A 22,570-nucleotide genomic window follows, 5' to 3' on the forward strand; every position below is an offset into this window, starting at 1 on the left:
TTAAACCGTCACAAGATAGCTAGTGATTAATGTCAAAAGAGAACTCAAGTTAAACTTCATAATTAACACATCTTAGATGGTTAGGGAAAAAAGTCAATGGTAACAGAATTAGATTGCGTACATCTAGGTAGATATATACTCAACCTTCATAGATAATGAGGAATTGAGGACTGATAAAACATTATCGGTTTATCCATTTATATTATCTTTTGTCATTTGTTTTGTAAGTTGTTCAGTTGTTAGGCCTTTACATGGACGAACATGAGATATAAATAGAACAATCGAATCACTAATGAGACTCCCTCTAAATATGTCTTGGCAAAAAAAAATATTAAAAAAAAAAAAAAAAAAAAAAAAAAAAAAAAAAACATGATTCTCACGTTAGGGTATGTTGGTCTTTTCCACTTATCCTTTTATCTCTCTTTTCTATTCCCGCCAAATTGATAAAAGTTCTTTCAACAAATTCTCAAAACAAAATTAGCGCTGGATCCTCAAATTCTCTCACCATACTTAAAATTCAGACCTTCAAATCTCCATCATTCAATCATAAGCTACAGAATTCCTTTCTTCACAAAGACAAAGGCATTCAGAGGTGATTCCACTAAACAAGGTACAAAATTTAGGTGGTTAAGTTGATGTGCGCTTAGCATATGGTTTGTTTTCATATATACGTTCTCTAAGTTCATCACCGGAGCACATTCATGATCCAGACTATTTCTCCATTGAGCTACACCATGGTGGTTACTTTACCAAACACCCTATGATGGTAAAATTGATCACATTGATGCGATTGAAATTGGTAAATGGTCAGTTGTAGAGGTCTTTTAGAAATGATGTTAACGTGACAAAGCGGGCGGTAAAAAGGAGGTAGTAGAATACCTTAAAAGATTTAAACATATAATTATTAATTAATCCATTATTAATTATTAATTAATAATCCATATATACTAAAAGCGGTGGTGTTTGCGGTCGTTTTGGCCAACCCCACCACATGAAACGACATTTTCCTAACAAAAAATCAAAACATGCCCTCAACTTTTACAAGCTTATAAAAAAGACCCTATACCTCAGGGGAGTAAACTGTCAATTCTTAAACTTAAAATAAAAACTTCCCCCAACGCCTTCGACAGCCCGTATCTTCCTCCTCGCTCCGATTCAAATTTCACCGAGCACTCCGTTAAACTCAAAATATTCTTGCGAACAAAACGAGACTAACTACGTTCGAAACGGACACTTTTTAAAAAACGCTAAATACAACGACAGCCCGTATCTTCCCGCTCGGCGCGGCTTAAATTTTTCCGACAGCAGCGTCAGACTCGAAATAATTTTATGAACAAAACGATACTGACTACGTTCGAAACAGAAACTTTTTAAAAAACGCTAAACACAACGACAACCCGTATTTTCTTGCTCGCCAGGAGTTAAATTTTTTCGCCAACACCGTCAGGCTCGAAATAATTTTATCAACAAAAATAAACTAACTATGTTTGAACCGAACACATTTTAAAAAACATTAAAGACGACGACACCAACAATAACGCATAACACACGGACCGTTTTTTCTTCCGTCAATAAAACTGCGTTAAATATGAATTCGCGGGCCGAAAGACCCCACCGCATCGCGCGGGCTAAACCGAACTAGTTAATAATAAAACGGAAGAAAAATTAAAACGTTAACATTAAAAAACATAATACAATTACAAGTCCTAGAAATATAAAAGTATTATAATTAAAAAGCGCTAGAAAATAAGAAAAATACTGTTATAATTCAGTAGGCTTATAACTACCTTTAGTGGTTTGATTCTTGATGTTATAATTCAGTAGGCTTATAACTACCTTTAGTGGTTTGATTCTTGATTTAGAATACTAATAATGAAGTGTAAGGACAAAGATGATAATGGAGAGAAAGAAAGAAACACTTTGTAAGTGTGAGAAATGGTGCAAGTTTAATGCTTGCATTCATGAGTATTTATAGCCTAAAATCTCAATATAAAAATACATACTTTGTGTACCAAAATTGACTATATGTATACACCAAAATTGACTATCCATATCTATATTATTATTATTATTATAACACTCCCCCTTGGATAGCAATTTTATTTTGTTGAAGATCAACTATAAATTACTGCCTCGTTAAAAACCTTGCTAAAGAAAACCCAGTGGGAAAAAACTTTAGCTAAGGGAAAAAGAGTGCAGCATGTAGTTGACTCCCCCTCAAGTAGACATCGCTTCAGCTGTTACATCTTTTGAACATGTCTCATGCCAATGTTATGAACGTGTGTTCTGAAAATAGCAGTTGGAAGTGCTTTCGTGAAAAGATCAGCAGAGTTTTTGCTAGATTGCACATATCTCATTTCAATCTGGTTGTCCTTAATGAGATTTTGAGTGTATGAGAAGAATCTAGGTGGTATGTGTTTTGTTCGGTCACTTTTGATATACCCTTCTTTCATCTGTGCTATGCAAGCTGCATTATCTTCATAGATAGTTGTTGGACTTTTATCGCGTTCTAGTCCACAAGAATCAGTAATGAGTTGTGTCATTGATCTCAACCAAAAACATTCTCGAGTAGCTTCATGTAATGCAATCACTTCGGCATGATTTGACGATGTAGCAACAAGTGTTTGTTTTTGAGAACGCCATGATATTGCAGTACCTCCATTTAGGAATACATATCCAGTTTGAGATTTAGCTTTATGTGGATCAGATAAATAACCTGCATCTGCATAACCAACCAAATCTTGTTTTGATTCGTTAGAATAAAATAATCCTAAATCAGTAGTTCCTCGAAGGTATCGAAATATGTGTTTGATCCCATTCCAGTGTCTTTTGGTAGGAGCAGAGCTGAACCTTGCCAACAAATTAACTGCAAAAGAAATGTCAGGTCTTGTACAATTTGTAAGATACATAAGAGCTCCAATTGCACTAAGATATGGTACTTCTGGTCCAAGAATGTCTTCTTGATCTTCACATGGACGAAATGGATCAGCTTCAACATTGAGTGATCTAACAACCATAGGAGTACTTAATGGTTTTGCCTTGTCCATATTGAAACGTTTCAAAATCTTTTCAGTATATGTTGTTTGATGTACAAGTAAACCATTAGGCATATGCTCAATTTGTAAACCAAGGCAATACTTGGTTTTTCCGAGATCTTTCATTTCAAATTCTTTCTTTAGAAGTTGAATGGCTTCATGGATCTCTTTATTTGTACCTATGATGTTAAGATCATCAACATAAACAGCTATGATCACATATCCGGATGTTGTTTTCTTAATGAAAACACAAGGGCAAGTAAGATTATTTGTATACCCTTTGCTTATCAAGTAATCACTTAATCGGTTATACCACATACGTCCCGATTGTTTTAACCCATATAAAGATCTTTGTAATTTAATCGAATACATTTCTTTGGGTTTTGCATTTGATGCTTCTGGTACCTTAAATCCTTCAGGTATCTTCATATATATATCACTATCAAGTGATCCATATAGATAAGCAGTCACAACATCCATGAGATGCATTTCTAAATTTTTAGAAACTGCCAGACTGATTAAGTACCTAAAAGTAATTGCATCCATAACAGGAGAATAAGTTTCTTCATAATCAATTCCCGGTCTTTGAGAAAAACCTTGAGCTACAAGTCTAGCTTTATACCTTGTAACTTCATTTTTTTCATTTCTTTTTCGGACAAAAATCCATCTGTATCCTACAGGTTTCATATCTTTAGGAGTGAGAATGATGGATCCGAAAACTTTTCTTTTATTGAGTGATTCTAATTCAGCTCGTATTGCTTCTTTCCATTGAGCCCAATCATGTCTATTTTGACATTCAACCATAGATGTTGGTTCTGGATCATCATCATTATTCATGATGTCATATGCAACATTAAATGAAAATTTCTCATCAAGATTTTTCATTTCATTTCGGTTCCATAATATTTTTGAATATGCATAATTGATTGCAATTTCTGTATTGACATCATCAATCTCCTCTGCAGTAGGAGTACTGATTTGTGGTTCTTCTTGAACACTTTCTTTTACTTCATTATCAGCTGATTTTCTTTTTCGAGGATTTTTATCCTTTGAACCGATTGGTCTTCCACGTTTCTGACGTGGCAAAGATTCATGAGTGACGTTATTGCCAGCTTTTGGAATTTCAATTCGAGCTGGAGTATTTACTGCTGGTATATATGATTTTGTCACCGTTTTTGTATCTGTAAATGCATCAGGCAATTGATTTGCAAGTTCTTGTATATGCATTATCTTTTGAACTTCTGTCTCGCATTCTTTTGTGCGAGGATCAAGATACTTTAATTGAGGTTCACACCATGAAACATCATTTTCTTTATTTTTCATTTCTCCCCCTAATCTAGGGAACAATGTTTCATTAAAATGACAATCAGCAAAACGTGCTGTAAAAACGTCACCTGTCATAGGTTCAATATACCTTAATATTGAAGATGTTTCATATCCAACATATATTCCCAACCTCCTTTGAGGACCCATTTTTGTACGTTGTGGTGTCGCAATTGGAACATACACTGCACAACCAAATGTTCTAAGATGGGAAATATTTGGCTCTTGACCAAAAGCAAGTTGTAGGGGGGAATATTTATGACTTGCACTTGGTCTGATGCGAATCAATGCAGCAGCATGTAAAATTGCATGACCCCATATAGATACAGGGAGTTTTGTTCTCATTATCAATGGTCTAGCGATTAACTGTAAACGTTTAATCAATGACTCGGCTAAACCATTTTGTGTATGCACATGAGCAACAGAATGTTCAACAACAATTCCTATAGACATGCAATAGTCATTAAATGCTTGAGATGTAAATTCACCAGCATTATCAAGTCTCACCCTTTTAATGGTGTAATCAGGAAAATGAGCTCTCAATTTAATAATTTGGGCAAGAAATTTTGCAAATGCCACATTACGGCTTGATAACAGACAAACATGAGACCATCTGCTAGATGCGTCTATTAGAACCATGAAATATCTAAATGGTCCACATGGTGGATGAATTGGTCCACATATATCACCTTGAATTCTTTCAAGAAACATTGGTGATTCTTTCTCAACCTTAAGTGGTGAGGGTCTAGTTATCAATTTTCCAAGAGAGCAAGATGTACATGGAACCATTGTATCATGATGGATTTTTCTATCCTTTAGTGGATGTCCATGAGTACATTCAATAATCCTTTTCATCATTGTTGATCCTGGATGGCCTAATCTGTTATGCCATAAACTGAATACACCAGGATCAATATATTTTTCGTTAACTACCATATGTATTTCTGGTACATTTATATGTGTATAATGTAATCCAGAACTAAGTCTTGGCAGTTTTTCAACCACATGACTCTTGTCAGTGATACTTAAATATTTCTCATTTTCTGTTGTCACTGACTGATAATCATACCCGTTAAGGTATATGTCGGAGAAACTCAATAAATTTCTGCTTGACTTGGGAGAAAATAAGGCATCATTTATTAAAAATTTTGTACCATTTGGTAGTATGAAATTTGCCTTTCCTATCCCTTTTATCAAGTTAGCAGGTCCTGATATTGTATGTATAGTTCCTTCCGTTGGTTTTAGATCAATAAAATATTTCTCGGATTTAAGTATAGTGTGTGTAGTTCCACTGTCTGCTATACAGAGATCTCCACCACTTGATTGATGTTGTATTCCAGCAAAATTCATATTGAACTTCATATATAAGAAATAAATAGTGAGTACATTAATATTACACAATATTTTAAACGCAAATAGATAGTACTGAAACATTTAGCAAACATAATGACAAAGACAGACGATATTAAATCGTTTATTTTTCAAAAAACACACAACTTAAACATTCAAGAAATCTTCATATAAATCAGATGGTTTCTCAGTGACTGTTGGATCAATATTATCCACAAAATTTACTTCATTTTCTTTACCTTTCAGCGAATCCTGATACATCTTAACAAGATGTTTAGATGTTCGGCAAGTATTAGCCCAGTGGCCCATTCTACCACATCTGTAGCAAGATTCTTCAGAATTTTTAGAAGAATTTTCTTCAACATCTTGTTTAATGGGCTTGTTTTGTGGTTGATATTTATATTTTCGTGGATTACTATTTCTTTGACCACCACGGCCACGACCACGACCACGTCCACGCCCATTACCATTACCATAAGGATGGTTTCTACCATAGTTATGGCTTTTGGCATGATGATGGTGATGGTTATTATAACCACGACCTTGCCCGCGTCCTTGTCCCTGTTTATAATTATTTGCAGTATTTGCTTCAGGGATTGCAAGTGTACCAGTAGGACGGGATTGCTGATTTTTCATTAATAGCTCATCATTTTGCTCTGCAACTAAGAGATATGAATTAAGTTCAGGATATGTTTTGAACTTTAGCATTCTCAAATTTCTTTGCACTGTGATGTTTGCAGCATTCATTGTGGAGAAAGTTTTCTCCATCATGTCTGCATCACTAATTTCATGTCTACAGAATTTAAGTTGTGAACATGTATTATACAGAGCTGAGCTGTATTCATTTACTTTCTTAAAGTCTTGGAACCTTAATGTTCTCCATTGTTCCATTGCAGCTGGAAGTAAAATTTCTCTTTGATTATTGAATCTGCTTTTGAGACCTTCCCATAAAACATGGGGATCTTCTACAGTCACATAATTATTTTGTAAGCATTCATCAATATGTTGATGAATAAAGCAACATGCCGTAGCTTGTTCTTTTTCAGAACAAGTGTTGTTTTCATTTATGGTTTCAAGAATGCCCATTGATTTAAGATGCATTTTTACTTTTATAACCCATGGCATGTAGTTGTTTCCAGTTGATTCTAAAGGAGTAAATTTAAGCTTTTCCAGATTCGACATTTTCTATTATCAAAAATTAAAACAAACATCATGATAAATTAGAGTCAATTTATATTGATAAGTATATAAACATTAAACATAAATTTAATATAACATAAATGATAAGTAGGTGACAGTGTCGACCATGTGTAAGTAATCATAAATAAATGTTATATAACAAAAATATAAATATTAGTAAACATAAATGAAAATTTGGCGACAGTGTCGACCATATATTTTTTCAGGTGGTATAACCGACCTATATCATTCTGGTGGTATAACCGACCATATATCATTTTGGTGGTATAACCGACCATATATCATTTTGGTGGTATAACCGACCATATATCATTTTGGTGGCAGAGCCAACCATATTTAGTATTAAGATTATCGTGCTGATAACGTGTTATAATTCAGTAGGCTTATAACTACCTTTAGTGGTTTGATTCTTGATGTTATAATTCAGTAGGCTTATAACTACCTTTAGTGGTTTGATTCTTGATTTAGAATACTAATAATGAAGTGTAAGAACAAAGATGATAATGGAGAGAAAGAAAGAAACACTTTGTAAGTGTGAGAAATGGTGCAAGTTTAATGCTTGCATTCATGAGTATTTATAGCCTAAAATCTCAATATAAAAATACATACTTTGTGTACCAAAATTGACTATATGTATACACCAAAATTGACTATCCATATCTATATTATTATTATTATTATAACAAATACAACAATCTAGAAGTCCTAAATATTGAAAGATACAACCCTTACAATTACTATTCATTGTCGTCATCGTCCGATATTTCAAGGTATTTTTTATAGCGCTTGGCCATAACCATTTTCAACTTCATAACAAGTTTTCGATCGTCGGGATCAGGAAGCTTGTCCGTATCAAATGTTAGAAATTTCGCAGCTTCCATCGCGGTTCGACGCCTTAATTTCTCGGCGATAAGAGCATACTTTGCGCTTTTCTTATCTACAATGGACTTATACGCATTTACACTTTCAATAAACTCCTCCATTTTGGACGAGTTTGTTCTACGAGACGTAGTCTCCGCGTTAGAAGAAATTGAACTTCTAACCGCTTTCCTTGCACGTTCTCTTCCCATAACGAGTGATGAAGGTGAGGAGGCTGGAAAAAGTACATGACACATCATTTTCTTACTATTTTCCAGATTTTTTAAGCGAAACGCACACACCCACCACAATTTTTTACACGAATATATACATAATGCCCAACCCAGGACTTGAACCCATGACCTCAAGGTCAGAGGTGCCCCTCATTTTCTTACTATTTTTCCAATTAACTTCCCCTTTTCTAACCACACCCTTATTCTCATTATTAGTTTTAAAATTACACAAACATAATTTATACTAAATAAACATTAGCATTAATCGAATACATAAAAATTAATGCAATAGCTTACATACCAGGTGGGCGAGGAATGGCTTGCCATCCTGTACAGTGTTGGAGAACTTGTTGGAGCTCCTTGGTTGCAGGTTCAAGTGTCCATGTTTGGTAGTGTTGGGTTGGGTGAAACGAGCTACTTGATGTGGCGTGTTCCAATGAACCCGGTTGTGTACCGCTCATAAATAAGTCACCCTCAGATATGATGCACCCTGTGCTTGCCTCTTCTTTGTCGCCTGCCTGCAAACATACACCAATCTTTTGGTAAATCAACAACAACAACATACCCAATCCCACATGTGTGAGGTATGTGTGAGGTGGGACGTAGACAATCCTTCCTCTATCCTAGAATAAAGAAAAATCATTTCTCCACCCCGAGCGAAACACTCACAAGAGTAGAGAAAGTCATCCCTCTCGACGGATAAAGAGATTGCTTCCAAGAGGACCTCCGGCCCAAAAAGTAGGAAAACAAAAAAAGAAAAATAAATCCCTAACATACCTGCGTACATGCATACATACACACATATACGCATACATACATACCCACTAACATACCTACATCCCTAAACATACAAAACATAGAAACAGACATAAGCGTGCGTGCGTGCGTGCGTGCATGCATACATACATACATACATACATACATACATACATACATACATACATACATACATACATACATACATACATACATACATACATACATACATACATACATACATACATACATACATACATACATACATACATACATACATACATACATACATACATACATACATACATACATACATACATACATACATACATACATACATACATACATACATACATACATACATACATACATACATACATACATACATACATACATACATACATACATACATACATACATACATACATACATACATACATACATACATACATACATACATACATACATACATACATACATACATACATACATACATACATACATACATACATACATACATACATACATACATACATACATACATACATACATACATACATACATACATACATACATACATACATACATACATACATACATACATACATACATACATACATACATACATACATACATACATACATACATACATACATACATACATACATACATACATACATACATACATACATACATACATACATACATACATACATACATACATACATACATACATACATACATACATACATACATACATACATACATACATACATACATACATACATACATACATACATACATACATACATACATACATACATACATACATACATACATACATACATACATACATACATACATACATACATACACCATGAAAACATATATGCACACATAAAAACAACCATAAACATACATACCCAAAAACATCCTAACCTAAACATGCAAGCATCCATACCCGAAACACTAAACATGTAGTGATAAACTAACGGGCCGGCCCATATGCAAGAGTATCGGGGCAGCCCAACAATCTAAAGGTTCTTGGCTCAAGTCTCACTTAAGATAAATCACAAATGTGTACATATATTATGCAATGTGTTAAAAGTTTGTGTCTTTTGCCTTTATTTAATCTATATTCAGAAAAGAAAAGAAAAAAAGGCCCCTTGAGTAAAAACAATTAAACACAAGACATAAGTGCCACATCATCATATAACATGATTTGAAGTATAGAACCTGATCTAAAACAAGGATAGACTAACAGAAGGATATATAAGAATTGTATGGAGAATACAATTTACCTTCTCTAAAAGGTACTTAAAAGCTACCTTCTCCGGTCCTGCTTCGTATATATTACATTGCGAGAATATCTATAAAGAATCCATTAATAAGTTGTTACATATTTTCTTTTAAACGAACAAACAAATAAGTTTTTCTAACAAAGTTTATGTAGTGATTAACCTGTGATTCAACACTGGCACAGACAGCATAAATGCCCCAATCTCTAGTATAATTGTTATACAGATGTACTTTGGCAAATCTAACACAAGGATGACATTGTCGAGTTCCATCAAAGAAACAATGATGAATAGTGACATTCATACATCGGTCACCATGGTGTAAAGCATCAGCTCCAATAAGCATTGTCTTGTCATGGTTTGAAAAGTGACAACTAAAATGCATAACATTATAAGGAGGATAGTTGCTTAGAACTGTAAGGGTGATTAAGTGACTATATATAGGTTAGAACTAGTTACCGGGATATTGTGATATTTGTGCTTTGGTAGCTGATATCAATCAATCCATCATCAAAATCCTTGAGGCTACAACGATCAATCCAAATATTCTTTGAATTGGTCTTGATTTGAATGCCACCAACATCAGGTCCTCTACCACCTTCAAGCTCTAAGTTGCATATAATCACATGCTCACATTCATACAGCCTAATTCCCTTGCGCGTTAGCTTAATCCTTTGTCCACGCCCATCAATGGTCTTGTAAGATGATACATTTAAAGAAGATGACAATTCGATGGTGCCAGAAACTTCAAATACAATCCACAAAGGTTCTTTCATTCGACATCCAGCTCGTAGTGATCCCGGCCCGTCATCTAAAACAGATTCAAATTTTTTTACATAAATTATTCATCAGGCGTTCATAAAACATCTCTTTTATGAAATAAAAATTGTATGTGGCTGTTCAATTTTGAAATTTTGTCTTCTATAGCTAGGGTTTCAAACCGAAAAAATAAGATATAATCACATTCATTTCAGAATGAAATTAAGTTTCAGATTTAAGATGCACATTACCTAATTTTCACAATAGACTCCACAACAATCACATTAATCGATCAAATGAACATACATCAGTTGTTATTGGAACTCAAACCCTAACTATCCCCCAATTGGGCGTAATAATTAACCTGATAGCGTGGTAACATGATATATCTCGCCGTGAAGTCCGCCAGTTGCGAATCGACCGAAGCCTTCGGCTTGAGCGGCGAGAGATCGCAAGGTCGAATCCACATTTGAGTAGGGGATTTTGAGTGCGATTTGTGACGGAGGTGTACGTTGTCGAGCGGTTGTGGTTCCACGAGCACGTTTTCTGGATGTGTCGCCCCTTTTACGACCTTTGATTTCTTCGTACAGTTGAACGATTTTTATACAAGCTTCATCTTCGGAAGAATCAAAGAGTAAATCAAGGGCTTCCAGGGTTACCAGGGCATCCATTGTATGTGAGAGAAAAGTATTTTGGTGCAGTTTGACTGAAATATATAAATAGTGTATAGTGAGTGTATTTTTTTAGTTTAAACAGAGATACTTTCAACTTTAATTTAAAATTGATTGATAAATTCACTTTAAACTATTATTTGTACTTGCACACAATTTTGTGCCGGATATGGCGGTAAAAGCGCTTTGTTTGAGTTTTGTAAAGATAAACCTTAGGCTCACTTTTTGCCTGAAAGAAATGAACTGAAATAAAAGGAATAAAAAGGGAGGATTCGGGATTTTTCCAATTTGAAAGAAAAGATTAGAAGAAAAATTAGGCTAAAATCATTCGACCCCTTCTTTTCTCTTCTTTTCAATCAAAACTCACGAACACACAACTTCTCTTCCTTTCTATCCGAAACAAAACTCTGGAACAGATGCTAGAGCCTTAGGGCTACTTTTTTTTGGGCAGCACTTAGTTGAGATCGCATAGGGGACTTAACCACCCACACGATCTCTCCCGCAGTTGCTATACCCGGCCCCCAACCGCGTGCCCAGGAGGAAACCCGCATCAATTCCATACGAGGCATGGACGGCAAAACCTCCCCTCCCCTTTACCCCCCGTGATGTGGGAAAGGTGCAATGGGTGGTATTTCATCACATGGATGAAATTGTGGGTTAATATGTAGCCAGCGGGGGTCGAACTCTTGACCTCCTCTAAAGGAGGCAGGCCACCAACCACTAGACCACATCATATTAAGACTTAAAATGCTTAAATGACTTGTAACTTGCTAGTAACCACTTATTAACTTCTTAATAAGCCATCTCCTAACTTTTTTGTACAATAAATCATACATAAATATTTTTTTAAACATAGCTCTTAAGGCTATGACTAGAAAAACTCATTTTGTTTATACATCGAGAATAGCACTTCCAGAAAATAATTACCCACAACCCAGGGTCGATCCTGGAAATTTTTATGCTCGGTGCAAGATGGTTGAAAATATGTCGCTAACAAAAATTTTAACACAATACAATATTCTTAAGGGTTTTGAACATAGTCAAGCTATACAGCTCATTATTACACCAAATAAAATACAAGTGTTTCTTACCGAGTCTGTGTCATCTCAGCCTTAGAATGTCATACAATCCATAAGCTCGTCCGCTTTCAATGAGCCAATAGCACAAGAAAAATTTCCGGCGTCGGATAACTATGAAGTCCGGGCCGCTTTCTTTGATTGGTCTCGTCCTAGTTCAAACTTTTTTTACAGGATCAGAAAAACAAAAACTAAATGTATGCCTATATTAGATATGAAATCTCTGTACTTATATAAAAGTCAATGCAATAGCTTACAAACCAAGTGTCCATGTTTGGTAGTGTTGGCTTGAGTGAAACCAGCTGCTTGATGCGGTTTGTTCCAATAAACCCGGTTGCGTTCAGATGGTCCGGTTGTGGCGGATTCAGAGGATCAAGAATGCCTCTTGGTTGCTTTTGGGGTTGGTCGTGATCTTGGTAAGTTGGCTTCTAATGGCGTTTCGAGCTCGTGGGGGCTATGTATTGCTCTTATTGCGATGTCTTTAGAAATATTCGATGTTGCATATAGTGAAGAATCTCGAGTCCAAGTGGTCGTGTGGGGAGGTAAAAACAACATCTCGAAGATGTCGAATGAGGTTAATGTCTCGAGGTTGATGGCTCGAATGTTGACGGATTTAAACTTCAGAAAAAAGTACTATGGTTACAGTGGACGGCGATGATGATTTGGATCTTACTTCGGCAGTAGAGGTTGATATGTATCTTTCATTCTCCAATCGTGCGGGCAAAACTGTTCAATTTACTAAAGTTAACGCCTTAACGGTAAACTTTTCAAGCCGATTTTTATGAATAAGAACGTCAGTGTTGAAGAAAAAACACTAACATCGTTTGTAGGTTTCTGTTGTTGTCTATTGGGTTAGTTGGTTTATGTTTTGTTTGTAGGTTTCTTTCATTGTTTAATGAAAGGTTTCTTATTTTTTTTAATAAAGTTTCATTTTTTCGAAAAAAAACCCCACCGAATTGATGCTTAACCATCAACGTTAAAAATATCCAGGTTCAAACATAGCGAGGTACCCACATATATAAAATGAATACATACCATGTATCACTAAACATGTTTTAAGATGTAAATGAAGAGCCTGTACAACACATTCATGTACAGATTTCCAATTTGTATACAGCCAGAAAACAACATATTCAAATTGCATAAATTGGGTTCACATCAGCATCAGAAAATTCCCAGTTCCGCCACGAACCGCCGCCGCCGCTGCCGCTTTTCGACTTCCTCCTCCTTCTCCTCAGCTTCTTTGACTTGACAACATAATAAGTCATACCACCAAGAACACCCGCCATCGTAACCGTCCCAAAAACCGTCACCAACACCGCCGCCCATCTATGGTGTTTCCCCACCACAATATACGACGATGATATAAACGCGACAGTTGTACAACCAGACGCCACCCAAATCAACTTATTAATCACCTCAACAACCCGTCTCTCCGACTTAATCTCCCCTCTCACCACCGTAATCTGCACCACCACCACCGCCAACGACGTAAACAACGCAACAGCATTAAAAATAAAAAACACTTTAAACGCCGAACTATGAACCATAATTGCAGTCCCGTTACGCTCGTCAACACCACCCGGTACTGTAAAAATGGCGGCAAATGCAACCGTCGCGAAAAGTACGGCTACCACGGTTACTGAATTAGTGGCGTTATTGATTCCTTCACGGTGGAGTTTACGAAGCTCTTTTGCGATACCGGTCATGTTTCGGTTTGTTTTTCGGGCTTGTTCTAGTTGGTTGTGGACATTGTCTCTGATTTCAGTGACGGTTTGTCTTAGCTCGTTGTTAGTTGGTTGGTTTAAGTCGTTTGCTTTTAGGGCTCCGTAACGGGATAGTATTTCGATGATTTCTGAAGTTTCTTCTGAGAATGCGAGCCCGTTAACGATGTCGAGGGCTGTTTTGTGATCTCGGGTCAAGGCGTTTACGTTTGTGTCACGCAGAAGTAATAACTCACTTACAATCTGCAATAAACAAATTATATCAGTATTCAAGAGGCATTGAGTATGAATTAGCGGTTTTCGTTGAAAAACTGGCCATCATTCTTGAAAACCACATATTAGTAAAAATATTTAAAGATAGTTCCCAAAACTTTCCTAAGTTAGCCTAGTGGTTGGGTTCCTGATATCTAACAAGAGGTCTCGAGTTCAAACCTCTCTAGCAACATATCTTAGGGCATGTTAATTTCCACTTAATGATCTGTGTTTCTGTACACCTTTTAATTCAGTAAGTAAATTTGTAGTTTAGGGTTCAAAACATGGAAAAGGCTTATCCGTTAAGTGATGAGTTTTTTACTAATGTTAAGTGCACCCAACTGAAATTATCTTTTCTTTGTACACCTGAGTTTCCAACCCGTTTTGCGAGCCAACTAATATCTAAGAAAGTTAAACATTCCAAAAAAACATTATTTAATTGTATTTTATTTGCTTGCTGCACCTATCATATATGCAGTCAAGTAGTCAACTGCATATGCCATTCATATTTTAGCAGAGTAGAGTTTTTCAAAAAGAAAGACGTTCTATTTGTATCAAATTATCAAGTTCAAGTACAGGTCGAAATGGGTTTGGGTCAGATTGACTCGCCACTTCTAGCCAATTCCTAAAGTTTTTAATCACATAAAACAATATAAATTACAAAATTAATCAAAGTCTTTAAATAAAACGATAAAAAATGTTTATGTTGACTTTCAACCAGTTCAAAAAAGTGACCCGATTCCCCTTTTAGCTTCCTTTTCGACTGGACTTGATAAATACAGAACCCAACCCAAATCGACCCGTCCATAAGTAAAGGGGTTGAAATTATCATATAAAACCAAATAAAATTATATCTAATAAGCCAATAATTGCACTACTACAATTGAAAATCTACAATCAATCAGTTTGTTACAAGTTGATTAATATTTAATACCTCAACGCGCTTCTTTCGTGCAGCTACATGCAAAGCCGTGTTACTAAACTTGTCCGGTAACATAACTATAGCTGGATCAGCCTGAAGAAGCAATTTAACAACTTCACTACTAACACCTTTAACCGCCATATGCAAAGCAGTTTGACCTTTCTTATCGGTTCTTCGAGCCAATTGTGAATCTTTCTTGAGCAGCGCGCGTACTATTTCCACGTGCCCTTGACGAGCGGCTAAGTGTAACGCGTTTTTTCCGTTCGATCTCGTGATATCCACTAAACTTGAATCTCTTGATAACAATTCATTTACTACAGATAAATGTCCTCTTACAGCTGCAGTTACAAGAGCAGTTGAATTTGATTGGCCGACTGTTTTGATTAGCTCGGGGTCATGATCCAAAAAGATCTTCACAATCTCTGCATATTGCAACGTTAACTTGTAATAAGTGGAGATGGTGATACGGCCCTGCTGGGTAATAGGTCAGAACAAGTGATTTTTTGTGTGGTCGCAATGGGTCAAAGTGAGTAGTTTCTGTATGATCATAATGGGTCAGTCAACTTGGGTCGACCCGAAATACCTTTTTTCAGAAAGTTTTAATTTTTGATAAAATATCTTGCGTATAGATGATAAAAAACAATGATACTTCAATACATATATATACTAACACTATAATATAATGATTTATGAGGTTTATTATCATAACATTTCAGTTTGGGCACTTTCAACCCGTTTGATCCATTTGATTGTTTCCCGTTTAGCTTCTTTCTTTTTACCAGTTTGACAAAGCAACTCACTAATAAGCAAGGTTTAAAAAAACACGGGACGGGGTCAAGACGATCGGGACCTTAAAAGGTCGAGACGGGGGTTGAGACGGACGTCGTTGACTGACATTGACTTTATATATATATATATATATATATATATATATATATATATATATATATATATATATATATATATATACCTACACATAATTTAAAGCCAAAAAACTTTCGTTGACCAGTTTATATACATGTAATTGATGTTAGCCGCTAATATAATACAAAAAAAGTAACATTAAACAACGTCAATTTTGATCGATTTAACCGACTTTTGACTGATTTTAACCGAATTTTCATCTTTTGACCGACGTTGACTCGACCTTTCCCGACATTGACCCGAATTAAGATTGTTGGCCGACTTATTAGACACCGAGACGGGTCGAGATGGGCTAGTCACTAAAACGCCACAACGAGCGTCGCAACAGACACAACGGACGTCGTTTACAACCATGCTAATAAGTAGATGGGCCGAAATTGCCACCTCCAACCAGAAAAGTAAACTCATTCGTGGACAACAATAAGCGAATTAAATTAACAAATATAAAAAAATCTGGCAAGCTTTTTACAACATTATTACCTTGATGACCTTCTCTAGCAGCAATATGTAACGGATCAAAGCCGGACCTATTTTTTAAACAAAGTCCTTCTTTAGTCGTGTAAGGCAACAATTCCTTCACAACCTCTAAATACCCTCTTTGGGCAGCAGTAAACATAGCCGTTTCACCCAATTCATTCATCTCATTCACCACCGACGCCCTAATCTCCGCCACCTCAGCATCAAAATCAGCACGATTTACAGTCTTCAACATTTGTTCATTAATCTCATCAAGAATCTGTTTAACTGCAATCACATCCCCACGTTGTGCAGCCAAATGAAGCTCAGTATCATTGTGTTTCCCAGTGACTTGCTTTACATACTTTGTTTTCCCAGTTTGACTCATTAACGACTTCGATGAACAAGACCCAGATAACGACTTATTGGAACTTGTGTACGATAGTGACTTGCATGAAGCTGATACGTTCGACATGTTACCGGAACTTGAAGCACCCAACAATTTTGCAACATTTGATGAGGATCTTAAAAACTTGCCTGAATTGGATACCACCAATGCAGGTGCTCTAGGGGAAGGAGAAGGGTACGAATCTATTGACCTAAGAGAAGGCGAGGGAGACGGATGTCGTACTGAATTCGGAGCCGAATCCGAACCCATTTCGAGATCCCTCTCATCTCCTTCATAAAATCATTAGATATCAACAACAATTTATGTTAGTTACACTTTTAACTCTAACAACAACAACAATAACCAATCCCACTAATGTGAGGTATTAGGGAGGTGAAATGTATTTTTACTTAGATGTACGTGGCCTAACCGTAACAGGGGCGGACTTATAGTGTTAGCATTAGTAGCACGGGCTATCAGCATCTAATGGAATTTTTTTTGGGGGGCTTTTAACTAGTGACACCATTGTATAAGCGTAAAATTTTTTGAGCTTTTAAATTTTTAAATAGTGATAGCCGTGACTACGAATCCTAGATCCGCCACTGAAGTGGATTATCCCGTGATCATTTCCGACTTTTTTCTCTAGGCATATGTTGTCAGTGAGGTTTGGACTGACCTCTTGTTAGGATATCGCAGCTACTATACCAACATTTATTTAGTTTTGTAAAAAGAATGGTTATTCTAACGTAGTAAGATAATCGTAATGGTAGTAACAACTATGGAATTATCGAAAGATCGGTACCCGTTATAACAATATTTAAAGTAGGATACGTTAAAAAAATATTTTTCCTTGTGAAATTAGCTGCAGATCAATCAATATGGTGTCGCAATGTGTAATAACAACAAATGGGAATGAAAGAATATGAAATTAGGGTTACCTTCGAAGACGGTATTCATGGTTGTGTAAATTTATTAGAAGAAATGAAATAATTGTACGTGTTCAAAAATTAGTGATTATTGATTGAGTTTAGCGGCCGGAGATGGAAGAATGCGGTGAGTTTGGTTTGAAATTCCTTCGAGTGGCATTGCCGTATATTTCGTTGTTTGCATTTGGGAATTGTTTTAGACTTCCTCGCGTATTTAAAGGTTTCGTACGGGGTTCGCAAATAAGTTAGCATTAGACTTTATATTTTTAGATAACTAGGTATTAATGGTATTATTTTATCACTAATATTGCTAATAATATTAATTACTCCGTATCATTTAAGTATTTTGATTACTAATAATGCTATTTTATTATCATTAAAAAATTTGTCACTAAATTTTGGTCATTGATCAAACAAATGGTCATTATGGTGACCAATTTCAGTATTTTGATCTATAGAAATAATTTTTAACGAATCTATAGTGACGAGAAGTGAACAACTTATTTTGATCACTAATTTGATTTCGTAACCAATTTAGTATTATTAGTGACTCAGTAAATCTCAATTTTCTTGTAATTTGTCTTATTCTTAAACTTAATTTAAATACCGTAGGATTTTACTGACATAAAACTTTATGATACACGTTAACATTATCAACATACAACTAATGAGTATGTGAATGTGAATACATATTAGAGTTTATAATTCTATTACTAATAACAACGCAAGCATCCGTCAACGTTTCGTATAAAAAATATGTTTACTATTTGTCGTTCGATACATTTAGTCAAAAATGGCAGCCACTACTAATAATATAATATAATTTTGTAATTGGATGGGTTAATCCAATCCAATTACTAGTTATTTTATAAACACAAACAGTTAATAATTATTAGATTAAATAATTAAGTATAAATACAAATTCTAATACTTAAGTAATTTATGAGTTCAGTAAATAAATCTTGACGTATCTCATAACACACGTTAAAAATGACTTATGTATGTTTAAATTGAAAACTCAATATTCAAGTAGTACATAGTATTTAATATGAAGATGAAGAACAATTTCTAATTTTAATAAATTTGACATACATTTGAAAAAAAAAAAAAAAAAAAAAAAGAAAGATATAAAAGACATATATACATGAATATATAAATAAGATCTACATTTAGACTTAAGACCTCAATCTCTAGCTCCTCAATACCGCTAGACGACCCTTTGATATATTGATATAGTTACATAAATATTGACATAATAGATTTAATATGAAGTAATTCGTATTATTATTTTCAAGTATTAAAATTTGTGATTAATAAAGGCATAAAAATAATAATATTAAATAAACATATATATATATATATATATATATATATATATATATATATATATATATATATATATATATATATATATATATATATATATATATATATATATATATATAGTAGAGGGATCAAATGAGAACTTTTTTTGTGTAAGAACTCCGAGAACTCAAAAATACACTGAAATTCGAGCAAAAAAGAGATATTCGAGCAAAAAAGGTGAAATTCGAGTAAAAATGGAACACTGGCGAACAAAAAAAGTGATATTCGAACAAAAAAAAAGGCGGGCGAACAAATTGTGTTCTACATTTTTGATAGTCGAACAAAAAAATGTAGAACACGTTGATATTCGAACAAAAAATGCGATATTTGAACAATTTGTGTTCTACATTTTGGTATTAGAACCAAAAAAATATATATATATTTTTTGCTAGACTATGATTTTTTTGTTCGTCCGTGTTTTTAATTTTTGCTCGACTTTCCTTTTTTTTTGCTCAAATTCCCCTTTTTTTGCTCGAATTTTAGTGTATTTTGGTGTATTTTGGAGTTCCTAGAGTTCTCACACTAAAAAAGTTCTTACTAGATCCTCTCCCTATATATATATATATATATATATATATATATATATATATATATATATATATATGGTGGTAGGATCAAGAGGGAAGTAACCAATCGGGGGGAAGCAAAAACTTTTTTTTTCTTTTTTTAAAAAAACTTTGTTCACAAACATTATAGATGTGATGAAAATATGAACATTTAATAAAGACACTTTGTGATAAATGTTTTTATTTTGACGGTAAAACGCTCGAAAAAGTAATATATAACAATTATCGTGTTTTTCGAGCGTATGTTGAGGTTTAACTATTAGGGTTTAGATATTAGGGTTTAGATATTAGAGTTTATAGGGTTTAGATATTAGGGTTTAGAAATTTAGGGTTTAGGGTTTAGATTTAAGGTTTAGATTTAGGATTTAAATTGTGACGACCCGAAAATTTCCGACCAAATTTAAACTTAATCTTTAAATGATTTCGACACGATAAGCAAAGTCTGTAATATTGAAGTCTCAAAAATTTTGAACTATGTTCATGTATTCATTTACCCTTTGACAAATCTCGATGATTCACGAACCAGTGTTTGTAAATATGTATATATATAAATATGTGTAGGTATATATATAAATATTACTTGTGTGTATATATATATATATATTGTTATATTAAATTTAATTGTTTAAAATATATAATTAATAAATGTATTTACTTAGTAAAAATTTATTATTTAAAACTGTTCTTATATATATAAAGAGCATATTGAATAATATATGTAACATTTAAAAATAACAAATACATTATAATAAATAATAAATTATATAATTAATATATATAAACTGGTTTGATTATTATTACATGTTAATTATATGTTTTAATATATATACTTGATATAGGTTCGTGAATCCGAGGCCAACCTTGCACTTGTTCAATGACGTCATATGTATTTTTACTACGAAATACAGTATAGTGAGTTTCATTTGCTCCTTTTTTAAATGCTTTTGCAATATATATTTTTGGGACTGAGAATACATGCGCTGCTTTATAAATGTTTGACGAAATAGACACAAGTACTTAAAACTACATTCTATGGCTGGATTATTAAACCGAATATGCCCCTTTTTAGTCTGGTAATCTAAGAATTAGGGAACAGACACCCTAATTGACGCGAATCCTAAAGATAGATCTATCGGGCCCAACAAGCCCCATCCAAAGTACCGGATGCTTTAGTACTTCGAATTTATCATGTCCGAAGGGAGTCCCGGAATGATGGGGATATTCTATATGCATCTTGTTAAGGTCGGTTACCAGGTGTTCACCATATGAATGATTTTTGTCTCTATGCATGGGACGTATATTTATGAGAAATGAAAATGAAAATCTTGTGGTCTATTAAATGATGAAAATGAATGATTACGATAAACTAATGAACTCACCAACCTTTTGATTGACACTTTAAAGCATGTTTATTCTCAGGTATGAAAGAAATCTTCCGCTGTGCATTTCCTCATTAGAGAAATTACTTGGAGTCACTCATGACATATTTCAAAAGACGTTGCATTCGAGTCGTCGAGTTCATCAAGATTATTATTAAGTCATTTATAGTTGGATATATTAGAAAATGGTATGCATGCCGTCAACTTTCGATGTAATGAAAGTTTGTCTTTTAAAAATGAATGCAATGTTTGTAAAATGTATCATATAGAGGTCAAGTACCTCGCGATGTAACCAAATGTAATGTATTCGTCCGGATGGATTAGGACGGGTCCTTTCAGTTGGTATCAGAGCGGTGGTCTTAGCGAACCAGGTCTTGCATTAGTGTGTCTAACTGGTAGTTGTTTAGATGCATTAGTAAGTCTGGACTTCGACCGTGTATGCATGTCAAAAGTTTTGCTTATCATTTCGTGTCGAAAATTACCTGCTTATCATTCTTAGGGGATCACTTGCTTATCATTCTTAATCTAGACATATCTTACTGCCTGGATTGCATGAATATTGTATAGACAAATTCATATCTTAGCATATCTGCTAATCCATATCTTAGCGTATTGATAATGCTAAAAACGAACATATATTTCATAGCATTATCCCTCAAGAAAGACAAGCTTTTAGTTGCAGTTGTCCTATTTACAAGTAATATTCGTTTAAATAATAAAAGGTGAAGACAAAAGACAGATTCGACGAATTGAAGACGCAAACGACCAAAAAGCTCAAAAGTACAAAATACAATCAAAGAGGTTCCAATTATTGATAAGAAACGTCTCGAAATTACAAGAGTACAAGATTCAAAACGCAAAGTACAAGATATTAAATTGTACGCAAGGACATTCGAAAATTCGGATCCGGGACATGAGTCAACTCTCAACGCTCGACGCAACGGACCAAAAGTTACAAATTAATTATGTATATAAATATAATATAATATATAATTAATTATATAAATTATATATTTATATTATTAAAATCCGTCGGCAAGTAAAGATCCAAAATGGATGAGCTGTAAAGTCGAACTCCGCGACTTGCGGAGTTTGAAGAACAAGAGAGC

The 22,570-nt window shown here is 34.4% G+C and overlaps 2 protein-coding genes across 3 annotated transcripts; both read right to left on the reverse strand.

Moving 5' to 3' along the window:
* Nucleotides 1-7,598: 7,598 nt before the first annotated feature.
* Nucleotides 7,599-11,522, reverse strand: LOC139852231 (probable pectate lyase 4). Of its 2 annotated transcripts, XM_071841468.1 has the most exons (6): nucleotides 11,177-11,522; nucleotides 10,513-10,864; nucleotides 10,217-10,427; nucleotides 10,057-10,125; nucleotides 8,301-8,517; nucleotides 7,599-8,001 (listed from the first exon to the last, which is right to left on the reverse strand). In XM_071841468.1, the coding sequence occupies exons 1-6, from the start codon at nucleotides 11,481-11,483 to the stop codon at nucleotides 7,646-7,648; spliced, it is 1,512 nt and encodes a 503-aa protein (XP_071697569.1). In that variant the 5' UTR covers nucleotides 11,484-11,522; the 3' UTR covers nucleotides 7,599-7,645. The 2 variants fall into 2 exon arrangements, with proteins under 2 accessions (XP_071697569.1, XP_071697570.1); XM_071841469.1 differs by lacking the exon at nucleotides 10,057-10,125.
* Nucleotides 11,523-13,692: 2,170 nt separating this feature from the next.
* Nucleotides 13,693-18,220, reverse strand: LOC139855725 (ankyrin repeat-containing protein ITN1-like). Its single transcript, XM_071844977.1, has 5 exons — nucleotides 18,164-18,220; nucleotides 17,278-17,515; nucleotides 16,862-17,220; nucleotides 15,470-15,879; nucleotides 13,693-14,526 (listed from the first exon to the last, which is right to left on the reverse strand). The coding sequence occupies exons 1-5, from the start codon at nucleotides 18,180-18,182 to the stop codon at nucleotides 13,693-13,695; spliced, it is 1,860 nt and encodes a 619-aa protein (XP_071701078.1). The 5' UTR covers nucleotides 18,183-18,220.
* Between the last annotated feature and the right edge of the window lie 4,350 nt (nucleotides 18,221-22,570).

The sequence above is a fragment of the Rutidosis leptorrhynchoides genome, chromosome 6, assembly GCF_046630445.1.
Source record: "Rutidosis leptorrhynchoides isolate AG116_Rl617_1_P2 chromosome 6, CSIRO_AGI_Rlap_v1, whole genome shotgun sequence".
NCBI classification, from domain to species: Eukaryota; Viridiplantae; Streptophyta; class Magnoliopsida; order Asterales; family Asteraceae; genus Rutidosis; species Rutidosis leptorrhynchoides.

Bases quoted from the DNA above. Each gene is read 5' to 3' on its own strand.
- LOC139852231 (XM_071841468.1), bottom strand. From the start codon at position 11,483: ATGGATGCCCTGGTAACCCTGGAAGCCCTTGATTTACTCTTTGATTCT. The intron at 10,428-10,512 runs GTAACTAGTTCT...TATGCATTTTAG, and splicing joins ACAAATATCACAATATCCCG to TTGTCACTTTTCAAACCATG. The intron at 8,002-8,300 runs GTATGTAAGCTA...TACTTTTTCCAG, and splicing joins AGCCATTCCTCGCCCACCTG to CCTCCTCACCTTCATCACTC.
- LOC139855725 (XM_071844977.1), bottom strand. The intron at 15,880-16,861 runs GTAATAATGTTG...TGCAATATGCAG, and splicing joins TGCTAGAGAAGGTCATCAAG to AGATTGTGAAGATCTTTTTG. The intron at 14,527-15,469 runs GTATTAAATATT...TGTTTATTGCAG, and splicing joins CACGAAAGAAGCGCGTTGAG to ATTGTAAGTGAGTTATTACT.